The 26,877-nt window shown below is 47.3% G+C and overlaps 1 protein-coding gene across 18 annotated transcripts in view; it reads right to left on the bottom strand.

The window, feature by feature from the left end:
• ZSCAN25 (zinc finger and SCAN domain containing 25) overlaps positions 1 to 21,185 on the bottom strand; it is a 119,499-nt gene extending 98,314 nt beyond the window's left edge. For 9 of the 18 annotated variants that reach the window (XM_055292438.2, XM_055292441.2, XM_063646250.1 and 6 more), the window contains exons 1-6: positions 21,112 to 21,178; positions 19,481 to 19,607; positions 18,126 to 18,558; positions 16,557 to 16,758; positions 15,495 to 15,586; positions 13,892 to 14,015 (exon numbers count right to left, since the gene is read on the bottom strand). In XM_055292438.2, the coding sequence (XP_055148413.1) occupies positions 13,892 to 14,015; positions 15,495 to 15,586; positions 16,557 to 16,758; positions 18,126 to 18,512 (805 nt within the window). In that variant the 5' untranslated portion in view covers positions 18,513 to 18,558; positions 19,481 to 19,607; positions 21,112 to 21,178. Of the gene's footprint in view, positions 1 to 3,890; positions 7,103 to 13,891; positions 14,016 to 15,494; positions 15,587 to 16,556; positions 16,759 to 18,125; positions 18,559 to 19,480; positions 19,608 to 21,069 lie in introns of those variants that run through there. The other 9 variants (XR_010122528.1, XR_008660041.2, XM_063646241.1 and 6 more) reach the window with 9 other exon arrangements.
• Between the last annotated feature and the right edge of the window lie 5,692 nt (positions 21,186 to 26,877).

Here is a 26,877-nt window from a genome sequence, read left to right as displayed (position 1 = left end):
GGAATAAAACCCAAGTTCCCCATAATGTAGCTAACTTAAAGCTGCATAAAAATATGAAAGTGTAACCCATGAAGGACACACTTTTTTTTTCCACTGCAAAGTTAGTCACTTTGCTGTTTTTCCTCTTTTTTAAACTTTAAAAATAGACTCTTCCCAGAAATTGGAGCAATAATGGTGTATACCACACATAGATTAAATATTTGTAGATATTTTAAGTGACTTTTGGGCAAAACTGGAATGTATACTTTTACCTTGTTACAAACGCCTAAGACCAGTAATTTAAAAATTACTAACAGGTTTACCTTGTTCATTAATAAAGCGTGTAACCATTCAAATTATATGCACATTTTACCTGGTTGAAAAAAAATACACATTCCTGTTTTCACATTATAGCAACTGATTAAGCTGAAGCTATAAGTCATTTTTTATAGATGAGTGATCCACATCTCCATCAATTAGAACACTGGAAAACATGTTTTATAAAAGAGGTATTTAATTTTGTTTGCAGGATTAACTCATGCAAATAAAAAAGATATCCTGTTGGTTCAATAGTACACTGTCTCCTTTAAGGAAGGAAGCATGATGAATGATGTGTAGACTTGAGGGATGACTATTAAAGTGGATGGAGGATGAGGACAAAGAACCTACAGATTACAATGAATGTAAACTTAATTTTTCTTCATGTGTAAGCAGTGTGCTCGCTGGTGATATTTAGATCCTAACAAGATTACTTGGTTAGCTGGCTAGGACCAGTAACTGGATTGCAACCACTATGATAATATTTTGAACCAAATATTAATGCTTGATGCAGAATTGTAAAGCAGCATCTCGTTCCTATATGGCCTTAAGGAATAATTTTAGTGATCCTCAAGGAATTAAATAGGGAATTTCAGAAATGTAGACTGCAAAGGCAGTATACAGGAAAAGGTGCAGTGGGTTTTGTTTATGAGCGTGTCTGAAAACTAAAATTGAGTGGGACATCATGGTATAGTTGGACAGTATTGGTCCTTCATGCTTTGGCCATATTGTATAATGGAGCTTTTACCAAAGATGTATGAGAAGTGTAAGACTATAAAAAAATGAACGATTCAAAGTAAAACTCTTGGCAAACATTTTACTTAAAGCAGATGCAAAAGGTTGTTCTCATGTAGGCTCCTGTTGGTGCAGAGGGATTTTTGATTTCAAGATGCAACTAAAGTACTAAGTTCTCAGTTTCACTTTAGTAGAAATAGCTCTAGAAATGAGGCTAATAAACACATCTAAGAACACTGGTTGCTTTCTAAAATTCCCAAAGCTCCACCATAAATGTAATTCTTAGTGTTTTAAATGATTGCATTTTAAGGTATATAAATATGGGTTATCCAATATCAATACTATAGTAACATCCTGAAACAAAACAAGCACAAAGGTGTAAATGCCTAAACTGGAGGAAACTTGAAACCCTGTTAAATCTTTTTTTTTTTTTTTTTTTTGAGATGGAGTCTCGCTCTGTCGCCCAGGCTGGAGTGCATTGGCGCGATATCCGCTCACCGCAACCTCCGCCTCCCGGGTTCACGCCATTCTCCTGCCTCAGCCTCCCAAGTAACTAGGACTACAGGTGCCCACCACCACCTGTGGCTAATTTTTTTTTTTGTATATATTTTTAGTAGAGACGGGGTTTCACTGTGTTAACCAGGATGGTCTCAATCTCCTGACCTTGTGATCTACCTGCCTCGGACTCCCAAAGTGCTGGGATTACAGGCGTGAGCCACTGCGCCTGGCCAAATTTTTGCATTTTAATAAAGACAAGGTTTCACCATGTTGTCCAGGCTGGTCTCGAACTCCTGGCTTCAGGTGATTCGCCCGCCTCGGCCTCCCAAAGAGCTGGGATTACAGGTGTGAGCCACCACACCTGGCTGAAACCAGCTTATTTTTTAAGAAACAAAGGTTCTCCTTGCCTCTCAGCTGGGATAAAACAGGTACTGAAAGTATTTTAAGCATAATCAGCCTGCAGACAACACCCATAGCACACATTATGACATGGACCAAACTTTCTTGATGAAATATTTCCCCAGGACAGACCTTAGGCAGTTACCTGGTTCTACCACCACCCAGGGGAGAAAACAGAGTTTCTCTTGAAAGGACAACAGCCTCCCTCATTACCCAGCAGCACCACACATGCAGCCAGACACTGAAGGTGTACAGTATCATCACCATGTGAGGCAACCGCAGATGCCTTGTCATACAAAAGGAGGCCCATCTATGAGTTGACCAAATACCCATTTGACCTGGAGAGTCCCGGTTTACACTACTGTCCCAGCATAATAAATAGCACCCACTTTCACTCTCAAAAGGGGCAGAAAATATGGAACATTCGCCTGGAACATCTTGTCATGCCAGAAAGCAAAGAAGCTGTCAATGAGAATTAGGGATGTGTCAAAAGGATTCAGGAGCCAAGGTCCAGGGGCCTCCACTGGTCAAAGGTGAAATAATTTGAGCATCAAATTATAACTCCAGCAGACTGATCAATATCAAGTATGTTTAAATCCATGAGTGCAGGCCAGGTGCAGTGGCCCACACCTGTAATCTCAATACTTTGGAAGGCCAAGTAAGGGGGAGCGCCTTAGCCTGGGAGTTTGAGGCTGCAGTGAACTACAATTGCACCACTGCATTCCAGCCTGGGTGACAGGGCAAGACCCTGTCTCAAAAAAAACAATAAAAGCAAAAAGCTATGAACGCATCGATTTCTACAGACTTGACTGCCTTTACAGGAAGCAAAAAGTAACTAGCTCATTATTCTGAAAACAGGCAAATAAAGAGGAGGATCAAGCATTGTCTTGCCTCCCCTGTATGAACTATATCTAAGGGTAACCTAAGTTAATGAAGGGAAATTTCTTACAGAAGTGTTCCAACTACTAAATGATGAGGCATTTACAGAACTAATGAAACAAACAGATCTAGGCTTCTAAAATCATATGGAGAGAAACAGGGCATGTCACAATCTATAACGTGTTCTTGCCAAAATGTGAAATATGAATCTGATTACACCTCTAAACACTTCCATCTACATTTTTATATAATACAGAGGGCAGGGAAATATATTAAATCATGCCATGGGTATGCAAACAGAAAATGCAGAATGATTAGCTGGGCATGGTGACACATGCCTGTAATCCCAGCTACTCGGGAGGCTGAGGCAGGAGAATCGCTTGAACTCAGGACAGGGAGGTTGCAGTGAGCTGAGACTGTGCCACTGCACTCCAGCCTGGGCAACAGAGTGAGACTCCAGCTCAAAAAAAACAAAACAAAACAAAACAAACAAACAAAAAAAAACCAGAAAATGCAGAAGGTAAAAAACTCTCCAGGATAAATGATCCAGTTTTTTAAAATGAATAAATCTCAAGAAGAAAGGGATAAGTACTATAGATTATAAGTCTTAAGAGACAAAGCAACAAATTATATTGTATTGAAAGATTAGGTGGGTTCTTAAAATTCACTGGATATTTTGACATTAAGGAACTGTTGTGTTTTGAGACAGGGTTTTGCTCTGTCTCCCAGGCTGGAGTGCAATGGCACAATCATGGCTCACTGCAACCTCAACCTCTTGGGGTCAAGTGATGCCCCGCCTCAGCCTCCTGAATAGCTGGGACCACAGGCGTGCATCACCATGCCCAGTTAATATTTGTTTGTAGATGAGGTCTCACTATGTTGCTCAGGCTGGTCTCGAACTCCTCTCAAGCAATCCCACCTGGGCCTCCCAAAGTGCTGGGATCACAGGTGTGAGCCACCACACCCAGCCGCCCTTACCTTTTACAGGTACACACTGAAATGGTTATAAACAACACTCGGGATATACTTCAAAACTTCAGTGGCGGAGGAAGACGGGGAGGAAAGAGTGGACAGAGATGAAACAAGATTGATTATGAGTTTATAATAAAGTCAAATGATAAATACATAAGGATTCATTTATATAGGTTTGAAATTATCTATTATAAAAAAAATTCTAAAGAATAGAAAAATACAGAAAACAAAATATTTCTTAACATTTGAATAGATACCACAATCCCATGGGAAAAACTCCCTACTAAGAGGCTTTTCTGAGACACTGTCCTAAGCTCTTGGCCCCACAGGACATAGGGAAGAGGCCAGATAGGAAAGTCAGCAAGGCCCAGCTTCTACTGAAGCTTAAGATATCCCAACTTGCTGAAACCCAGAGGAGTGCTGGCTGTGTATGATAAAAGAGCATCTGCGATTCAGGTAAACAGACTGATGAGTGACAAGCAGACCCCTAAGGCCTCCCCAGTCCCCACCTGCCTTTGGAAAACCACCCCCTGGGGAAGGCCACGCTCAGGCCAGAAGCCTCCCACTGAGTCTGCCTGGCTGTCAGCCCTGCCTAGCTGCTCTGATAATTGAGGGGGAAAAAAAAGCTGATTTTGCACGTGGACCTCAGTATCACAGAGGAGCAGCAGCAGCCCTGTGTGGACATCTCAGATACATTTACAACCCGGTCAGTGCAGCTTCGCGGGCATAGCTAATGAGCCAGGAAGACCAAGGAGGGTCATCTGCTAAGTCAAAATTAAACACCATGCTGCCTGCCAAGAACAGGTGATAAAACCACGTTTCAAAGTGGACTGAGTAATACAACTTTGTATTAGTCATTACCATTTACCTTATTTACAATGGAAAATGAAAAAAAAATCTCAGTAAAAGAATCTGGTATTAAGAGGCATCAGAAGACAAACCACATTTTGCAATTACAGTACACTATCAACAAAAGACAAACTCACTCACTCAGCCAGGGTTCAAAGGCACAGCACAATGACACAGCAGTCAGTCCACGCTAGTTATGCAGCTTCCAGAACTTTAAACAGAAATGAAACCCTTTAGTGATGGCACAATAAGGAAGCTTCAACAGTTTACAAATATTGCATCTTCTCGTTTTTAAAGAAATGTATATTTTTTTAATGCCTACAAACATCTTTATTTTTCCTGACTTGGCACTCATGCAAAACAGGTCGCTACCAGCTCATCATCCCCAGTGGGGGTCCAGGACCCCTAGTGCTGTGGATGACAAGGGTCCAGAGGGCAGAGACCATTTAGTAACAAGAGGTAGGTGGCAAATGCATTTCAGGGCAAGATGCTGACAAAGCCATGAATACAGGCCCAGAGGATTTGCAGGAATATCCACGGGTTCTGGAGATCAGGTACATCCATGAGACGTAAGCTCTAAGAGGTCAACAGCTTCTCCCCCTATTTTATTCATGGATGTGTCTCAAGCACCCAGAAGAGTTCCTGACATGTTACAGGGCCTCAATAAATACTTGGGAAATGGGTCGAATGAGAATGGGGTGAGATTAATTTTATGAACTATAAAGTGCCATCAAATATAGGGCATTAATACTAGTTCATCTTTCAGACTCATTTTAATTATAACAGTTCTTTCTAGAGAACTGTTTTTTAAAATACTCTGATGTTTATTCAGTGATCAATAGCAAAATAGTAACTTCCTAATAGTTGGTGTGTTGACAGTTGTTATAGTGCAAGGAATGATGGACGGGGATTTTTACAGATGAGGATAGAATTAGTTATAGCCTGACACAAATGAGGCTCCGAATAATGTAAAATTCACACAGTTACCTGGGAGCAGATCCCAGCTGGGGCGGGAAGATCCAGCACAGGGCAGGAGGGCAGGAGTGATCATGGGAAGATGTTCTCATGGGCACACAGCACAGATACCCTGAGAATGCCTCGGGTCATGGGCTGTCGCATGCATCCCCAATGCACAACCCCCAGGGGAAACAGGTCTAGTCTCTCATTCACCACTGCATTCCCACGGCCAGGTGGTCAGAGGATGTTCAATAAATGTTTGTTCAATGGAAAAGAGAGGGGGTGGGGGAAGAGTCTGAGCTAATGACCCTGCAGGCAAGACAGAGTCCTCAGGAAGATGAGGTCCCAGCTACCAACACTTCAAGGTTTTGCCTTTACTCCCAGCCTTGTTCGGCAGGGGGACAGAGACAGTCCACTGAAGGAGAAAATCTCAGCCTGAACTGAACCACAGGAGACTGCTTCCCTCAAACATGGGAAGAAAAATTGTTTAGCACCACTTGGGTAAGAGATGGAAGCAGCTATGCTCTCTGGAAGCTCTAAGTAAGCCAGGCCTTGCCTTTCCCGCGTTTGCGAATGGGTGGGAGGGCGATGGGACCAGTGCTTTCCTGCAGCCATCACCTTGCACCCCACAAGGCCCTGCAGTGAGAAAGATGTATGATGGTGCTGCCTGCCACCTACTGTGCTCACTGCACCAGCGGCTCCTGGCGGTGCTGGGTCTTCTGGTGCCGGTTGAGGATGGACCTCTGGTTGAAGCTTCGCCCGCAGGCAGGACAGTGGTAGGGCTTCTCCCCTGTGTGGATCCTCTGGTGTCGGACCAGCCGCTCCCCTTTGCTGAACCGCTTCCCGCACACCTGGCACCCATATGGCTTCTCGCCAGTGTGGGCACGCCGGTGCACCGCCAGGTTGGCATTCCTGCTGAAGCTCTTGCCACACTCGCAGGTGTAGGGCTTCTCCCCGGTGTGCGTCCTCCGGTGCACCTGCAGGTGCTGCCTGCGGCTGAAGCTCTTCCAGCAGTCCCCGCACTTGTAGGGCTTCTCCCCAGTGTGGCTGCGCTGGTGCACCTCCAGGTGGTGTCTCTGGCTGAAGGTTTTCCAGCACTCGCTGCACACGTAGGGCCTCTTTCCCAGGTGGGTTCTCTGGTGCTTCATCAGGTACTCTCTCAGGGTAAAGCCCTTCCCACACTCCACACAGCCATAGGACTTCTCCTCTTCATGGGTTCGCTGGTGCCTGACGAGATTGGAGCTCCGACTGAATCCCTTCCCACACTCAGGGCATTGGAAAGGCTTCCAGAAGGAGTTGTGGGTTTTGACTTCGTCAGGCAGGGGGATGGCACCGTCCTGGGGAGGAGGAAGCCCGGACGCACCGCCCGCAGAGCCACCAGGCTCCTGCTCACAGGCCCTTCCGAGCCCAGGGCCCTGGAGAGAGGCTTCCCCAAACCTCTCTGACGTCAGTGCCACCAGCGCCCCTTTCAGGTCTTCCTGTGGGGGTTTTGCCTCCTTTTCCTTGCTCCCACCGCCTACAGGACAGGAGGAGATAAAGATTGATTCTGTGGTAGCCGCAGGACATTTACATGTTAGAACTCTGCTTCACAGGGGTCCCATTCATGGTTCCTTCTCTTTTTTCCTTTGACCAACAACCTCAACTCAGGCTTTCCTTACTTCTTTTTCCTTATTTCCACATCCATGTCTTTTTACAGAATAGTCTGCCAAATTCCAGTGCCCGCCCACTTATCTTGCTGCTAATCTAGACTTTTATTTCTTTCAAAATGTAGCTCAATAATTTCCTCTAAGACACTCACCATGATTATTCTCTTACTCTGGGCCTCTTCAGCACTGTGCACCTAACTAGCACTTTATTATTCTGTACCTATTTACATGTGACTTTGTTGGAAATGCTGTTTCCATTCATCCAGATGTCCTGCGCCTTCCCTATACGATTCTACACCTGCTGTAGCACACGGCAGCACACAGCTCTCCCGACCTTCCAGGTGCCTGCTCAGTCCCTTGTCCTGCCCACATGCTCCCTCTGCCTAACCAGGTTCATTCATCTGGGTCTCCTAGTAGCCTGGCAGGGGACTGACTCAGGGAAGATGCTTGCTAACCGCTGGCTGAATGAATGAACCAGGCTTCACTGAGGCTCCTGCAGGAGAATGCCCCTAGGTAGCATATTTATCAGCACTGAGACCATGATGCTGCTGAAATGCTCAGCCTCACCCTTCCTTCATCCTCACTCCAATCCTTCTTATACTCTCTCTAAATTAACAGAACAGGTGTTTATGGAAGAGTAACAGGAAGGGGAAGAGAAAAAAAGAAAAGAAAAGGTATTGGGGAACAAAGAGGTGAAGAGAAAAAAAGAAAGGGAGAAATAAGTGGTGCTTAAAGCGGAAGAGTCCTTTTAGGCAAGATGACTAGAAGACAAAAAAAACCTGACAGTATACGCCTCCTGGTTTGATAAAATATGAAATACATACTTAACAGCTTGGATTTTGTTAACTTTTCATGAAAGTAAAAGTGTACAAGCCATTTATGTTTTGTACACGCAAAGATTTTATTTTTATTTTTTTGGATCCACCGCTGGCTAAAAAATGTCACGTTACCCTTTTTTTCCTTTTTGTGGAGATGGAGGCCTCAGTATGTTGCCCAGGCTGGTCTCAAATTCCTGGGCTCAAGTGATCCTCCTGCCTCTGCCTCACTGAGTGCTGGGATTACAGGTGTGCATCACCACACGCTATGCAAAGAATTTTCTTAACGAACCCAACCACGTAAACAGCATTCAATTCAACAAACAGAACATAACCAGTCCCTAGAAGCCCCTTTTACATCTCCTCCATTACTATACCCTGCCATATATATACTATACATATACACTATATACATGATATATGTATACAGCACATACGAGACATACGTATACAGCACATACGAGACATACGTATACAGCACATACGAGACATACGTATACAGCACATACGAGACATGTATACAGCACATACGAGACATACGTATACAGCACATACGAGATATATGTATACAGTATATACGAGATATATGTATACAGTATACATATATACTATACCAAGAGGAACACACTGTCCAGACTTTTTTGCCTGTTCTTGAACTTCAGGTAATTGTCTCACACATTGTTTCTGGCTTCTTCTGCTCAATATCATGTTTGTGACGTTCACCTATATCATGGTGTGAAGCTGTAGTTTATTCTTTATTATTGGTGTATAGTATTCCACTGTGAGTATATATATGTGCGTGTGTATATATATAGATAGATATATAGATAGAGATAGATTGCAACCTATTTATTAATTTGACTGATGTTCATTTGGGTACTTTTCAGTTTTGAGGTGTTATGAATAGTAACATTAAAACTAAATGCAACGCACAAACCACAACTAGATCTTGGGGAAATCTGACTATGTGCTGGATGTTACATATATTGAATTTATGTTTATTTTCTTAGATGAAATTATGCCCGCCCTTCCTTCTTCTCTCTCTCTCTCTCTCTTTTCTTCCCTCTGTGGCCCGGGCTGGAGTACACTCGGCTCGCTGCAGACTCCCTGCGTCCGGCTCCCGTGATTCTCCGGCCCCGGACTGCGGGCTGCCTGGGATTGCCAGCGCGAGCCACCACCCCTCCCTGGTTTTTCTCCTTTGGCTGGAGGCGCGGTTTCGCCATGTCGGCCAGGCTGGTCTCCAGCTCCTGACCTCGAGTGGTCTGCCCACCTCAGCCTCCCGAGGTGCTGGGACTGCAGATGGAGTCTCGCTCACTCGGTGCTCGGTGTTGCCCGGGCTGGAGTGCGGTGGTGTGGTCTTGGCTCGCTGCAGCCTCCGCCTCCCAGCCGCCTGCCTTGGCTTCCCAGGGTGCTGGGATTGCAGCCTCTGCCCGGCCGCCGCCCCATCTGGGAGGTGGGGAGCTCCTCTGCCCGGCCGCCCCGTCTGGGAGGTGAGGAGCGCCTCTGCCCAGCTGCCACCCCGTCTAGGAAGTGAGGAACGTCTCTGCCCGGCCGCCCATCGTCTGGGATGTGAGGAGCGACTCTGCCCGGCCACCCATCGTCTGGGAAGTGAGGAGCGCCTCTGCCCGGCCGCCCCGTCTGGGAAGTGAGGAGCGCCTCTGCCCGGCCGCCCCGTCCGGGAAGTGAGGAGCGCCTCTGCCCGGCCGCCCATCATCTGGGAAGTGAGGAGAGCCTCTGCCCGGCCGCCCATCGTCTGGGAAGTGAGGAGCGCCTCTGCCCGGCCGCCCATCGTCTGGGATGTGAAGAGTGCCTCTGCCCAGCCACCCAACGTCTGGGATGTGAGGAGCGCCTCTGCCCCGCCGCCCCGTCCGGGAAGTGAGGAGCGCCTCTGCCCGGCCACCCCGTCTGGGAGGATGTGAGGAGCGCCTCTGCCCCGCCGCCCCTTCTGAGACAGGAGGAGCGCCACTGCCCAGCCGCCCCGTCTGGGAAGTGAGGAGCGCCTCTGCCCGGCCGCCCCGTCTGGGAAGTGAGGAGCGCCTCTGCGCAGCCGCCCCGTCTGGGAAGTGAGGAACGCCTCTGCCCGGCCGCCCCTTCTGGGATGTGAGGAGCACCTCTGCCCCACCGCCCCGTCCGGGAAGTGAGGAGCCCCTCTGCCCGGCCGCCACCCCATCTAGGAAGTGAGGAGCGTCTCTGCCCGGCCGCCCCGTCTGGGAAGTGAGGAGCACCTCTGCCTGGCCGCCCCGTCTGGGATGTGGGGAGCACCTCTGCCTGGCCGCCCCGTCTGGGAGGTCTACCACAGAGGCCAGAAACAATGTGGGGGCTGGACGTGGTGGCTCACACCTGTAGTCCCAGTACTCTGGGAGGCCGAGGCGGGTTGATCACTTGAGGCTAGGAGTTCGAGACCAGCCTGGCCAACATGGTGAAACATATGAAAAATACAACAGACAAACCAACCAACCAACCCAGCAACAACAAAACAGGTCTACCCTGGAGTCATACTCTAATTTTTTCTATTTTCCTCCCTTTCCGATCCTTTATCCCACTTTCTTTTTCTTCCTCTTCCTTCTCCTTCTTCTTTGTCAAATAGAGGATTGAGTTATTATCATTGATCCATACAAAGTCCCTCTCTCATTTATTTTCTTTAATTCCCACCCCCCATTTCTATTCCCCATCTTCCCGTGTGCAACCTTCCTAATATGTTTGATATACATCTTTTTGTTTGTATGTACTTTTAGAAAATGTTTGTTTTGTGTGCAAAAAAAAAAATTAATAAAAAAAAAGAAATTACGCTACTGGGCTATGTTGGGAATGTCATTGTTAGACAAATGCTGAAGTATTTACAAATGAAAGATTGAGATGCCTCCAACTTCCATATCATTCCAAAAAAAAAACACACATTATACAGCTAAATATGGCAAATGTTAACAATTGGTTAATCTAGATAAAGACCTAAGTGTGTTCCCTGTACTAGTCTTAGCTTTTCTGTATGTTTGAAAATTTGTATAGTAAGAGTTCAAAATATAAAGCTGGGGGGAAAAATAAATACAATGAGATATCTAAGCATAAATAGAGACACTGGGAGAAAGATACAGTAGTGGAAGAGAAGGGACCTAGCAGTGAGAAACCCGTTTTGAGTGCTGCACTGGCTGCTCAATTGCTGTGTGATCATGGGACAATCAATTAACTTCTCTGAGCCTTACATTCTTCACCTTCAAAATGGATTATACACTCATGAAGTTTACTGCACACATGGAGCAGGAATGCAATGGTTCGTGGTATTATTTTAACCCCCAGACCATGTACCTGACTTGCAGCTACTTCCAGGGACCATCCACTTAGATCTCAAAGTCAACAAATGGAACTTTCCATTCTTCCTCCCTCTTAGGAAAACGCTTCCCTCCCTTACTGACAGTAGTAACATAATTTTTCCAGTCCCTTACCAGGATCCTAAGACACAGACTCCTCTCCGACTTTTCTCTTTCCTCCCCTCTGGCCAATCTGTGGCCCATCCTTGGAAGCATATTTCAGTAAACCCCCTTCTACATGACCACTGGCCTGGTTCCTGCTCTTACCCCAGTGCCTACACTATTTCAACCCTCCAGACTGGCCGTACCCTGCCATCAATCCAATTTTCCTCAAGTAAAACCTCCATCACATTACTCTGTGCAGAAAAAATTTTAAAACAAGGACCCGGAGTCCTCATGGACTCCTCAGCGGCCTCACTCTACTCACTCCTACCTCCTCCTTACTCCTCTGAGCACTCATCTTTCACTCCAGGACCCTCACCATCCTGGGAACCAGCCCGCAGAGTCCTGCATTCAGGTTTCTGCACCTGCTACTTTTTGCCTCTGTGATTCCAAATCATGTTGTCAGTTCTTGCTCCAGTCCTTGTGGCCATTACTGCAATTACAACCCAGACGACAAGGTCTGCACCTCACCGTCTGCTAATGAGAACAGACGAACAACTGAAAGTGATCTGGTCAGCCACCCAGCTCAACCCTGCCCTGTGCATCCAGTCTCTTTACAGGCGAAGCAGCTCAGGCCTAGCCCCAAGCAGCTGTCAGTACAAGGACCAGGACAACCTGAGTGTGAATCCCAGGAAGACCTGAAAGCTGGGACAGCAAGTGAATGGTACACTTGGGAAACAGACCTTCGTATCACCTGGCCTCAGCAGAAATGTTCAGGTGTGGGCTTGAGTTGCTCTGAGTTCTGAGACACTGAGCTGGTGAGGGGACAAGGACAGAACCAGTCTCCAGAACAGTCAGAAATGGCCAGGAGGGCATGAAAACCTTCTGAGAATGGGAGCGAAGGGCTCCTCACCCCACACAGCAGCATCACTGGGAGGGGAACACCCCTGAGGGGGACCCTGGCACCAGGACACTGGCACCTTTGTCTGGGGCTCGTCACTCGAGCCCCTGCTTTGTTCTGTCATCCTCTGCCGTTACAGCAATCACACATCTCCACATAAAGTATGCTGACATCTTTCTGCCACTCGCATCACTGCCATGCTGTGTCACCCGTGCCCCGGACCCAGGTCTCCCAGGAGCCCAGTGCCCCTTACCCTATCCCACTATTACATGCACATGGCCTCTTCCCCTGAACTCTAAGACCCCACAGGCAAGCGCCTTTATTTTTAACTCTTCATAGTGACCAGAACAGCACTGGCCACAGAGCCAAGTCCACCTCTGTGGTGAATAAATGAGTGAAGGCTGATGGCTCCTACAAGAATCCCTTAGTAATATTTACAGCACTAACTAAACAATCTAACACCACCATGGTCACCACACATTTAGATGTGTCACCTCATTTCATCCTCATGGCACCATGAGGACAGATTCCATGAACAGCCCCATTCCACAACAGAGGAAACTGAGATCTGGAAAGCTCAAGGGAGATGCTGAAGGTCAGGGTCAGCAAGTGGAGGGGAAGGATGGATGCTCTTACATCCTGAAGGAAGCACAGGGATAATCTTGCTCATCCTTCAAGGCATTTCAGGATAAGGAAAGGCTAGGTGGGGTCGGTACAGATGGGTGGTCAGTGCACAACTCACAAAGAAGTTATGAAACAAAAAAGAAGAAAATCAAAGAACAAGGAGAGGCCGCTCCAGCCACAATGTTCCCTCTCCCTGCCGGTGTCCTGATTCCACCCATGCAGACTCTCCATACTGCCCCTCACCCTGGCAGCCCCAAAGCCCTGCAGTGCGCTCTGCTGGCAGCCCCTGTGGGCTCTCTCTCGCTGCTCCTCCTCCCATGAGCTGCTGTCACACACAATGGCTGCATCCTCCCAGGCTCTGAGCCCAGGTCAAACCCAGCCACCACCTGAGGCCCAGCGCAGCTCTGCTTCCTCTGTGACTCGGGCCACTCCAACCTCTCCCATCGCGAAGCCCCCTCGTGCCCTCCTACGTGCACACCGTGAGCTTCGATGCTTTTGTGCATGTTAGTCCTGCCCACTTCCTGCCGCAAGAGAAAACCACTAACACAGGGCCCACATGCAGGGAGCACTCAATAAACATCTGAACAAGCTCAGATGCCCCATCTTTTGCTGTTGGTATCTTGCTCTCAAGCCCTCAGTGTCTTTAATCACAGACACAGTGTAGGTGTTTGGGGGTCCTCATGACCGACCTGTCTCCATACAGCCAGAATAATGGCCTCATGTTTTCCTGCTCCATCATTCGGCTCCTCTCTTGACACAGGAAAGCAGCTCCTCGTGCCCCATGGTCCATGCTGGACTCATTTACCCATGAAGTCCCCTTCCTTTGCCAGGAGCACCAGAGCTACGGCAGGACCCCTGACCTGAGCTTTCAGAACTCCCCAGTTCCTCACCTGTGGGTGGAGACAGTCTTACCTGGAGAGACCCTGCAGTCCTGTGGTTCCACATACTCCCCAAAGCAGTCTATCTGGGCTGGAGTCACATGCCTCCACTCCTCCTCAGGGAAGGCCAGGGCCATATCTTTAAATGGCCCCAACCCCTGCAACAATACGAGATTGCTATGAATAAAGAAAGAATCCTAGGCCAGATACAGTGGCTCATGTCTATAATCCAACTTCCTCCCAACCAGCTTCCTCCCAACAGTTGAATGGGAGTAATCTACTTGTTTGAGCCACTGCAGTTTTGAGCCTCTGTGGCTGGGGCTCAGCTTGCCCCTAACAACCAAGTCACCTCATTTCCACTCTGCAGCAGCCTCCCACTCACACCTCACGCTTGACAGAGCCTGGCAGCCGCTATTTACCTTCTCATCAAGAATAAAGTTCACATTTGGCCAAGCCCTGTCTTAAGAACAAGGCTGTGATAAAATAAATGCATCCTCAATTTCTCACTCACTGCACCATGAAGAACTATTATGGTACAAGGGAGGGTCCAACCAAATTAAAAAGCACTGATGTCATTCCTCATCCCCTCCAAAGTACATCCTTGGAGAACAGGAAACGGAAATGATGCTGGCATCCAGCCTTGCCCAAATACGGCTTGAGCAGGGCCAGACTTCCCTTCTTTTTTCTGCCAAACAACACCTTTTCTTCTTCAAAGAACAATTTTAGGCTCGCCTCCTTGAGGAATGTGCCCCACTGGAAAGCCCCCACCTCCCTGGTAGTGCTCAGCACCCTGTGGAAGAGAGAGCACCGCATCTATGCTTCAGTTACCCCGTTTGTGGCAGATGAGTAATGTTAACGAGGTCCAACTCCTAGTGTGGCCTGTATGGCCACAGAGACCACCCTGCTCAATGCTCCTGGAAGCACCAACCCTGAGTCAGCCACATTCCTGCTGAGGTTAGGGGACAGGAAAGTTTCCAAAACAGAAAAAGCAGCAGCAGAAGTACCCATAAAGGGCACCCACAAAGGGTTATCTAGGGGCCAACCAGCACGGCCTAGATAGCCCTTGGGAGTTTCTATCTGTAACAGTTATAACAGTCCATCTGTGGCTGGGCGCAGTGGCTCACGCCTGTAATCCCAGCACTTTGGGAGGCCGAAGTGGGTGGATCACGAGATCAGGAGATCGAGACCATCCTGGCTAACACGGTGAAATCCCGTCTCTACTAAAAATATAAAAAATTAGCCAGGCGTGGTGGCAGGCACCTGTAGTCTCAGCTGCTTGGGAGGCTGAGGCAGGAGAATGACGTGAACCCAGGAGACAGAGCCTGCAGTGAGCCAAGACCGTGCCGCTGCACTCCAGCCTGGGCAACAGAGAGAGACTCCATCTCAAAAAAAAAAAACAACAACAACAAAAAACAGTCCATCTGTGGCTCAGGGTCCAGACATAAGGTTCGATGTAAATTAACAACTGCGGCTGATGGTTCAGTGGAGGAAACCACACCATCAGGTCCACCGGGACTAGGAAGGGAGAATGACTCAACTTGGGGGCGGGGAGGGCACATTGTGCAGAGAAACCTTGGGGAAGGTGAACCTCAGTCAAAGCAACGGTCATGATTTCTGGAAAGGGAGTCAGAGCTCACCTGCGATCCAGCAGTAAAGAACCCGGCTGCCATCTCTTGGTCTCTGGGATTCATTGCGGGGAGGCCAGGACCCGCCTGCAGAACAGGCAGTGCTGAGCAGGGACAAAAAGCATGAGACAGATCAGAAGGATCAGTGATGTCATGCTGTCAGCTCGTTCAAATGTGTCCCCTACCAGATGCACACAACCTCAGGAACCAGAAGACTCCAGACAGAATCACTTTTCACTCTGGTACCACACTTTCCCACGCACAGGGGCCTGGGTGTTCCCTGCCCTATTCTCAGCTGGGGCCTTGGTGTCTCCTGCCCTGTTCTCAGCTGGCAAGATTGTCCCAGCCCTGTCCCTTCAGGGCTACCCATGCTCCCAAGTCACCTCTGGGAATAACCTCCTTTGAGATTCAGTAACAAAATAAAGCTACGTGGGCTGGGCGCAGTGGCTCACGCCTGTAATCCCAGCACTTTGGGAGGCTGAGGTGGACAGATCACGAGGTCAGGAGATTGAGACCATCCTGGCTAACACAGTGAAACCCCGTCTCTACTAAAAATACAAAAAAATTAACAGGGCATGGTGGCACATGCCTGTAGTCCCAGCTACTTGGGAGGCTGAGGCAGGAGAATTGCTTCAACCCAGGAGGCAAAGGTTGCAGTGAGCCGAGATCGCACCACTGCACTCCAACCTGGGTGACAGAGTGAGACCCCGTCTCAAAAAATAAATAAACAAAGCTACATATTACTTCAGAGGATATGGTTTATCTGCCCACTGAAAAAGTATTCCTGCAAGTCAGCTGCATATTTCCTGGTAGTTTCTAGAAGGGATCTGAGGGAAAGAAAAGAGTAATAATAAGAAAGCATGATCCCAGATATCCCCTCCAGACACCAGAGGGTAAAGGGAGAAGAAACAATTTTACTTCATCTATGTCCTAAGGTGGAGGAAGTAGCCAAGAAAATTCACAATTACACCTCGTGGGTAACTTAGTTGCTCCATTGCTGGGTTTCTGAAGAGAGTTGGCTGCACAGCACAGTTTCCTATGCCCTGACATCCCCACTATCTGCGTCTTACTCACCTTGCTCCTGGAAGGCCCGTGTCTCATCTCCAGGGTCCTGACTGAGCTGCTCCTCGGTACCTGGGTCTGGACCTTGAACTCCTTCCCCAGGGGGCATCCCCCACTCAGGCTTGACCTCCACTGGCCCCAGCTGGATGCCTGGCTCCCAAGCACCTCTGCAAAGTGCTGTTTCCTCCTGCTCTCCCTGCCCGTGGCATGGAACCTAAGAACAGTTCCCAACACCAATTAGAATGAGGCCTGGGCAAGGCTGTTATGAAGGGAGTTGAATTAAAATCTAAAAAGAGAACCAAGAAAAGAACCATTCCAGCTTCAGGGGAGAGGAAGAAAAAACCAGCTGAGCTCTTCCCCAGGACATTAGTGAGGAAGTAAAAAGGAAGCTAAACTCCCGCATCAGGCCCTGAGCAACTTTTATCTGTCCACGCCATTTGACAAGGGTCCCTTCTACCTGCCATCACCAAACCCAAATATTATCCTGCTGAGGATTTTAACACAATATACTCACTACAAGAAAAAAAAAATTCCTAATTGAAAAAGCTGAAAATAAAAAATGCAAAGCCTAGACCCTGCAGTGAACAGGCTAGTGAGAAATAGTTGCTTTAAAGAGAGCCAGGAAGCCTGGGCAACATGGCGAGACTCCATCTCTACAAAAAATTTAAAAATTAGCCAGGCATGGTGGTACATGCCTGTGTTCTCAGCTACTCAGGAGGCTGAGGTGGGAGGATCAACTAAGCCAGGAGCTCAAGGCTGCAGTAAGCTAAGATTGTGCCACTGCACTCCAGCCTAGGCTGTTGGCTGACCCCGTCTCAAAAACAATAAATTAAAAAGAGCAAGGAAAATCAGGAGGACTCTCGCACTGAGAAGTACTCACAAAAACAAGGCATTTCTGGTCCACTTTTAAGCTCCTGAGTTGAGTAGAAAAAATTCTCTTAGGATTCTGAAGACAGGAAGTCAGGGTGACGAGAGTGTGCATGGGAGGCTGAACTACAGAAGGACGGGGGCTTGTGAGCAAGACAGTGTCATCAGTCCTGCTCTCCTTTCCCAGTCATCACAGAGTGACCGAAATATGGCTGGAACATCAAGGAAGCACGTGCGGTGCCAAGTCACTTGGTGTCATTAGAGCAGCACCAGTGAATTGTTACAGGAGCCCTATGAGCCACGGAGAAACAGTACTGCTATGGACAACCCTTTTCCGGAAAAATATTCCCCAGGCGGGATTCTCTACCTTCCCCGAGGCACCTCTGTCCAAAGCAGGGTCAGGCCTATGAGGGACCCCAAAAACAATCACAACTGCCTTCTTTTTACCTGATGCCCACAAGGGAAATATGGTCGGGCCTCTGCCCTCATGACCAAACAGAGGCTTCAGGCCCTTCTGCATGGCAGCATCTCCCCTGGGAATGGCCTTTCTTGCTGAAAACTCCACTGCTCTCCAAAAAGGACCTCAGGGAGTCTGAGGGCAGAGGAGGGAGGTTCCACACCTCGTCCACTCCTACTGCTTCCTCAAATCTTTGGATTCTTTAACACTCCCTGCCCACGCCAAGGGCGCCAGACCTGGATCCCCTCCTCACCCACCGCCTTGGCCTCCAGCGCTCTTTCTGTCAGGTCCTCCACCATGGCAGCCAGGGCCTTGCCACTCTCTGGGCCATGCTCCCGGATCCAGGCATAGAACTCGCGGGGCAGGATAGTGAGGAACTGCTCCAGCACCAGCAGCTCCAGGATCTGCTCCTTGGTGTGCAACTCGGGCCTCAGCCACCGACGACAGAGTTCCTGGAGCTCCCTAAGAGCTTCCTGGGGTCCAGCTGCCTCCTGGTAGCGGAACTGCCGAAACCTCAGCCGAAAAGTCTCTGGACTAGGGTCTTCCCTTCCTCTGCCCCATGGCAACTCTTTCTCCAGTTTCACCACAGGAACACCCAACTGCTGCTGAGGAGCTTCCGCCATCTCTGGATGCTCTTTAAGCATCTTCACGCTCCCTCCAAGGAGACTGAGAATGACTGCATCAATGACCCTTGTGAGGACAAGAGACACGTGAAAGGTCAGCCCATCCCAGTTCTGTCTCTACATCAAGGAATATTCCACTGGAGAACACAGTAATTACCTTTTACAAGGCATTTTCAAGGCATTTTCAAAAGACTGAACACAGATTCCAAAAGTCAGGTCAATTCAACATAGTAATCATTTGCTAAGCAACTTTTAGGTACAGAGACTAAACAGAAAATGTCTAAGATTTTGCTTTTATACCCACAAATAACTTAGGATCTCACTGGAGAATAACACTACAATCAGCGAATAATATATAATGGGTTATAACTGGGTTAGTCACCAGGGCCTACTCTTCCAATACTAAAGGAAACATACATGCAACACACAAACACACACATACACACACACAACAGGCAGGCAGAAACAACAAATAAAATAGAGAACAAGACACACTGGGAGCTTGCCCTCTTGAAACTCATATGCTGGTATGGCAGACAGAAAAAGTCAAATGGAAGCAACTTTTTTAAAAACTGCAAGTGGAGACAAGTTCTAGAAAGAAAATAAGTAGGGTGCTCTGTTAACAGGGGGCAACTGACTTGAAGAAGGCTTTTCTAAAGACATGATACCGGGCTGACTCAAGGATGAGAATGAGTCAGTCATTCTAAGAGCATTCCAGGCAAAGGCCCTGAGGCTAAGAAATTACTCTGGGTGTCCAAGAACAAGCTATATTCCAGTGTGGCTTCAGCAGAGTGAGGAGCAGAGCTGCACCAGAAGAGGTGGCAGAGGCAGACAGAAACCAGATCACCCAGAGCCTGCGCCACAGAAAGAATTATGAACTTTATTCTTATTTCTTACTTTAGCAAGGAACTACATGTTTTATAAAAGTCATTCTGCCTGCGTGTTGACAAGGAATAGGCTAGAGGTGGCAAGAGGGAAATGGCACTTACAATGATTCAAGCAGATGATAGGGGCTTAGATCAGGGTGGTGGCAAAGAGTCAGACAAAATCAAGATGTATTTTGGAGATTAAAACCAACAAACTTGCTGATGGCTTAGAAGTGATGGTGCGCTCAACCTGAAAAAGACAATGGAGCAACATATATACCTTATGATAAATGACCAAAAGATTTCTAACTTGTACAGGCTTTACTCTTTAGAAAGCATGTGAACACATATTTAATACTTAAAACACTTCTGTAGGATGAGTGCTACTCCTCCTACTTTTCAGAAAGAAAAAAAAAGAGACTAGATGATAACTGCCTCCCAAAATACATGGTACAGATTGAAAAAAAAAATGTGAAGTCAAAAAGAGAGAAAACTAATCTAAGTCCAAGTATTCAAGGAAAAGAAGAGGCTTGAAGTAGACTGGAGGATGAGTCCTATTTACCTCCAAGTGGATTATGCGGAAGACCTAGGCTGGGAAGACAGACTTGGAAGTCCAAAGCATCAGGGGAAGGGGATCCTGCTTGTCAGAAAACGGAAAGATCACCTGACTGGAGCAGAGAATGGGCAGCTGGCAGGAGGCACACCCCAAAGCTTCTGCTAAATATTCTATTGGGAGTTTGTGTATTTATCTACCCCCACTTAAACCAAGTTTATATTTTCAGTTTATTCATTGACTCTGCAACATTGAGATTTCTCTTTCATTCCTTTCCAGCTATTGCATCGGTTCATTCCATTAGTGCATTTAATGCACTACAGTGCAAATGTTTACCCATGTGTCTCCCTCTAACAGATTCCCTGGAGGCAAGAAAGATCCTCATTCATCTTTTAGCTCTGCCATTTGACAAAGAGAAAGTGCCCCATTGCTATTCTTTATCTCCCCCTACCCATTGTTACTCTTTTGGTTTGTTTCTGAGACACGGTCTCAGGGTTTTGTCACCCCAGCTGGAGACCAGTGGTGCGATCACTGCAGCCTTTGCCTCCTAGAATCAAGCGATCCTCCCACCTCAGCCTCCCGAGTCGCTGGGACTACTGGCGGGTGCCACCATGACCAGCTAATTATTTATTTTTGTAGAGGCAGGGTCTCCCCATGTTGCCCAGGCTGGAGTGCAGTGGCATGAATGTAAGTCACTGCAGCCTTGAACTCCTGGGCTCAGGCGATCCTCCTGCCTCAGCCTCCCGAGTAGCTGGGACCACAGGCGCGTGCCACCACGCCAGGCTACTTTTTAATTTTTGTAGAGACAGGGTCTCGCTATGTTGACCAGGCTGGCTCATCACTATTCTTTAAATGAGTGTCCTAGGTGATTACTTTCACTTTGCACAGAGTTCTGCTTTGGTTCAAGATCTCTTCGGGTTCGTGGCCAGCCCTGCATTAAGCCAAGCCTGGCAGAGCGGGATCAGCCTCGCTCCTACCTGAGCCTACAGCGCGGCGGCCCCTCAGGGTCCAGACCCGCAGGACCTCGGGGCCGCGAAAGGCAGCTCCGGAGAGACTTGCCGCCCACAGCCGAAGCTGAGCGGAGGGAGACAGGCTCTAGTGCAACCCCGCTGCCGCCGAGCCCCGTAGGGCACCAAAACCCGTCCCCGCGCCCGCTTACCACCTCGCCCGCCACCCGCTGCGGTCCTGAATAGGCTCTCACCCGCCGCGGCCCTGAAACGGCTCTCACCCGCCAGGTTCGCCAGTGCTCTCCGCGGAACGGAAATGAGCTGCGGCGCTGTCAGACAGGTGCGTAAGGAAAGACCCACTTCCGTCTCCTCTCTAGGATGCTCGGAGGTCTCGGCGGATGCGTCTCGATGGTCGCTGATCCCAGCCTGCTGTTCATAGCCCGGCGAGGCGAGGCGAGACCACCAGGGCTTCCCCAGGACTGACTGCCCAGCTCAAGGCGCTCTGTCGCCAGGCCCCTTTCCACCTCCGTGTCATTGCACCTGCTTGCCCTCCGTGGAAAGGACTCGGTGCATCGCCAGATACACTACTGGACACAGCATCTGCCCCAAGGGGCTTTAGAGTCCAGTCGGTCAATGCGTGACTATTCCGGCCTCCAGGGCCTTGCGCGAGGCGTAGGGGCAGAGGAGATAGAGGGCACACTGGGTCTTACCGGCTCACTTAAGAGGCGCCTGACTCCGGGTAGTGTGCGTGCGTGTGTGTATGTGTAGTCAGGGAAGGCTTCCTGGAGGAGCCAGCATCGGAGCTGTTTTTTGTGGGGGGTTTTTTGTTTGTTTATTTTTGTGTTTTTGTTTTTGTTTTTTGAGAAAGAGAGAGAGAAGTCTCGTCTGTCTCCCAGGATGGAGCGCAGTGGTGAGATCATAGCTAACCGCAACCTCGAAGCCCTGAGTTCAAGCAGTCCTCCCACCTCAGTCTCCTGGGTAGCTGGGACTTTTTTTCAATTTTTTGCAGAGAAGGAGGTCTCTCTGTGTTGCCCAGTCTGGTCTCCAACTTCTGGTCTCAAGCGATCTTCCCCCCTTGGCCTCCCAAAGTGCTGGGATTGCAGGCGTAAGCCACCGCCCCCAGCCTGAAGGCAGTCTGTCTCAACTGGGTGGCCCAGGGTTACTCCAGAATCCACTCAGGAAACAGGAAGCCCTCTTGTCTTACTCTTCTCCAGCACTTTGCAAAGTGTCTGGTACAGCATTTGCTAAAAATATATACTTATAGAATAAATGAACTCCTAGAATATAACATAGGTGTTAGACCATCTCACTTTATCCTCCATGTCTCTGTCCCACTTTCATATTTTTCTTGTCTGCCCATATTTGACTTGGGTTTATTTCTTCACCTTTTTATTAATAACCCACTTTTCAGCTGTTTCTAATGTGCTACAAAATCCACAGTTGTTTTTTTTTGTTTTGTTTTGTTTTGTTTTTTAAGAGACAAGGTCTTGCTCTGTCACCTAGGCTGGAGTACAGCGGTGCTATTATAGCTCACTACAGCTTCCAACTCCTGGGTTCAAGCAATCCTCCCACCTCAGCTTCCCAAATAGCTGGGACTACAGGCATGAGCCACCACACCCAGCTAATCTTTAAAAAATGTTTTGTAAGGACGGGGTCTCACTGTGTTGCCCAGGCCAGTCTTAAACTCCTGGGCTCGAGCAATCCTCCCCACTTGGCTGCCCATATTTTTGTTTTAATTAATATATATTTTTCATTTCTAGAATTTCTATTTGATTTTTTCCAAGTATTCTAGATTGATCTTTTAAAAGAATTTACCGATATGTTTAAGCTTTTCTTTATACATAGTAAATATAGTTGAGCCTGATAATTCTGAGATCTGAAGTCCCCTCAGATATCTTTCTGTTATCTGCTATTTCCACTGTTTTTGATGGTGCCACTTCCACCAGCAGTACCCAACAGCATCCATTTCCCATATCTCATCATCTCTGCCATTATCCAGCTTTAATTTTTGCCAATTGACAGGTGAAGTAAATGTTAGCTCATTTTTTAATTTGCATGTTCTTCATTATAAGTGAGGTCAGTCATTATTCCTACTTTCATTAACTTCTTGCCTTCCCTTTTCTGTGAACTGACTTTTCTTTGTGTTTCTATTAAGCTGTTTTTCTCTTTCTTATTGATTTATGAGTTCTGGGGACATTATATAATGTCCCTAGAGCATTAAATAATGTCCCCAGAACATTAAATAATGTCTCCAGGACATGAATTGGGGGCATTCCTCAAACATATCTTCCTCGAACATACCATGGTACCTTGTTTCCTTGTGTGACAGGCTGCTCATTTTCCTTGGAAACATTTTTGTGAAATTTCTTTGAGTTCCAGGATAAAGTGAATTTATCTAGAGAGGGTTGATATTTTTTTCTTCCATGTAAATTTTTTTCTTGTCACCATCACCAGTCCAAGGTCATTGTAAACCCAATTTATAATTTGAGGATTTTTGAACCATGCTATAATAGTAATATGAATTTGGGCTGCAAATATTGAGGGGTGATTTGTGGTTGCAACTTCTCAACCACAAATCTTTGTGGTTTTGTGGTTGTCCAGCGTGGCACTAAGACAAATTGCCTTGCTGGCGCCTGGTGGTAGGGGTATGGGATAGGTGACTTATCTCTCACCCTTACATTGATAACCCAACCCTTGTCTACGGCCATACCACCCTGAATGTACCCGATCTCTTCTGATAATCCACACTTTTGCAGTCCTTGGTTTATGGGGGGAAAGCTCTCCTGTCAGATGCCCTTCCTTGAGTAAACTTTAAGCATAGTTTTAAAAAATCAAATCTCTACAAGACAATTTCTCTAGGTATTATTCTTTTTTTTTTTTTTTTTTTGAGACAGAGTCTCTCTGTTGCCCAGGCTGGAGTGCAATGGCACGATCTCAGCTCACTGCAGGCTCCGCCCCCTGGGGTTCACGCCATTCTCCTGCCTCAGCCTCCTGAGTAGCTGGGACTACAGGCGCTCACCACCTCGCCCGGCTAATTTTTTGTATTTTTAGTAGAGACAAGGTTTCACTGTGTTAGCCAGAATGGTCTCGATCTCCTGACCTCGTGATCTGCCTGCCTCGGCCTCCCAAAGTGCTGGGATTACAGGTGTGAGCCACCGCGCCTGGCCTTCTCTAGGTATTATTCTTTACTTTGATGTTATCTTATAATTCATTACTATTTTGTTACCTCTCTGATATCCTTAGATTTTATTATTTATTTTATCATTTCTGTTGTTTTTGGCAGATGAATCAGCCCAACTATTTAGTCTGCCATGTTATCAGATGCAGGATGTCTCCAGGCTGCTTTATTTATATGTTTTTATTTCTTCCAAATAGGACATTTTAAATTACATTTTTACTGCCTGTATAATATTCCGTCCTCTGAATACACTATACTTTTAAAAATTATTTCAACATGGGAGAAATAATCTAGAATATACTCTTTTATTTTTGCTATTATAAATAACCTGGAACAAGCATTCTTGTATATAAATACTTGACCTCACCCCTGGTTATTTCCTTAGAATAAATTCCTAAAATTCAACTCCTGGGCCACCAGGTATGAATATTTTTAAACCTATTAATGCATATGCTATTATAAAATGCTTTCCAGAAAGTTCATGCCAATTTACATCCCCATCAAATGTATATGAGAGTGCTCAACTCACCAAAATTGGTTAAGACTGGTTTCTAATCTTTGTGGATTTGATTTTCATTTAAATTTTTTTATTTGACCAGTTTTATAGGGCTTTAGTAAAAATTCTTCCCAAGTTCTGGCAATAAATCCATCATCAATCCTAGCTTTCACTGGTGGCATGAATTTCCATTCTTTGTTTGTTTGTTTGAGACAGAGTCTCGCTCTGTCACCAGGCTAGAGTGCAGTGGCGCGATCTCGGCTCACTGCAGCCTCTGCCTCCTGGATTCAAGCGATTCTCCTGCCTCAGCCTCCCAAGTAGCTGGGACTACAGGTGTGCACCACCATGCCCAGCTAATTTTTGTATTTTTAGTAGAGATGACATTTCACCATGTTGGCCAGGATGGTCTCGATCTCTTGACCTTGTGATCTGCCTGCCTCAGCCTCCCAAAGTGCTGGGATTACAGGCATGAGCCACCACGCCTGGCCGAATTTCCATTCTTTTCTGGTTATTTATAGGAATTTGGGTGAGAAGATGGGAGAGGTGAGTCATGGACTACTGGCCTATTTTAATTCTAAGCTGAAATAACTAAAATAGTCAGGCTGATTCTTAAATCTTTCCCTCTACAGGCCCCAATGCACTTTCCATGTCTTCCACCCCTCCCCAACACACATCCCACCATGTTTGTTCTCTATTGCATTCATAGCCATTCCCTCTCAGGGTGGGTCCTTCTCAGGCATCTGAGGGTTGATATTTGCTAATGATTTGAAATTTGCTACCCCTGGAATCCCTATATGTTCTCTAATCTGCCCTACTGTGCCCACCAAGCCAGTCCTCCATCTGTGGCTTCCCAAACGGGTTCTGCTGGATTGGGGTGGTTTGGGCCACAGATACATAAGTTGGAGTTTGTAGATGTTCTCTATTCCTAGTTTCACTGACAATTACAGTTCCTATGGTTTCTTTTTTAAGATGGAAAAGTGAGACAATTTGGAACTAGGCTGTAATCATATCCCTATAAGAAACTCCCAAGATACCTTTTGGGGAGAAATGTAATAAGAAATTCCAGGCTGGGCGTGGTGGCTCATGCCTGTAATCCCAGCACTTTGGGAGGCCGAGGTGGGCGGATCACGAAGTCAAGAGATCAAGATCATCCTGGCCAACATAGTGAAACCCTGTCTCTACTAAAAATACAAAAATTAGCTGGGCATGGTGGCACACGCCTGTAGTCCCAGCTACTTGGGAAGCTGAAGCAGGAGAGTCGCTTGAACCAGGGAGCCGGAGGTTGCAGTGAGCCTAGATCGTGCCACTGCACTTCAGCCTGGTGACAGAGTGAGACTGTCTCCAAAAAAAAAAAAAAAAAAAAAAAAAATTAAAAAAAAAAATTGGTTGTTCAAGTGTGTATGTCTTAGTTCCTCTGCTTGGGTGTTTGCCTCTAGGAACAGGGACAAATTCTGAAATCTCTTTGTACCCCAAGGTGTACCTTGAGTTCACCTTCAATGAAGGCTATTTAATCACCATGGAGTCCACATGACTCTAGCCATGTCCATTGTATCTCCTCTCCCAAAAGACATCCACAGCTCCCTGCACTTGCTTTAGAAGTTGCACTGCTCGGCCGGGCGCAGTGGTTCAGGCCTGTAACCCCAGCACTTTGGGAGGCCGAGGCGGGTGGATCACGAGGTCAGGAGATCGAGACCACGGTGAAACCCCGTCTCTACTAAAAATACAAAAAATTAGCCAGGTGCAGTGGTGGGCGCCTGTAGTCCCAGCTACTCCAGAGGCTGAGGCAGGAGAATGGCATGAACCTGGGAGGTGGAGGTTGCAGTGAGCCAAGATCGCACCACTGCACTCCAGCCTGGGCGACAGAGTGAGACTCCGTCTCAAAAAAAAAAAGAAGTTGCACTGCTTAAGTGCTAAGAGCTTTTTCTGCACATTTGTTCTTTGGAGAGAGAAGTGGGAAGCCATTGGTAGGTGGTATCTTTGAGATGAAGGATGGAGATTCGTATGGTTTGGGTTTGTCCCCACCCAGATCTCATCTTGAATTTGTAGCTCTCATAGTTCCCACGTGTTGTAGGAGGGTCCCAGTGGAATATAATTGGATCATGGGGGCGGTTTCTCCCATATTGTTCTCGTGGTAGTGAATAAGTCTCACGAGATCTGATGGTTTTATAAGAGGTTTCCCTTTTTGCTTGGTTCTCATTATCTCTTGCCTGCCACCATGTAAGACATGCCTTTTGCCTTCCACCATGATTGTGAGCACCGCCCCCCCCACCCTGAGCCACATGGTACTGTGAATCCATTAAACCTCTTTTTCTTTATAAACTACCCAGTCTCAGATAGGTCTTCATC

The sequence above is a fragment of the Symphalangus syndactylus genome, chromosome 9 (assembly GCF_028878055.3).
Source record: "Symphalangus syndactylus isolate Jambi chromosome 9, NHGRI_mSymSyn1-v2.1_pri, whole genome shotgun sequence".
Classification (NCBI taxonomy): Eukaryota; Metazoa; Chordata; class Mammalia; order Primates; family Hylobatidae; genus Symphalangus; species Symphalangus syndactylus.
Note: the sequence above shows the minus strand (reverse complement) of the source record. Positions and strands in the feature narration are given on the sequence as shown.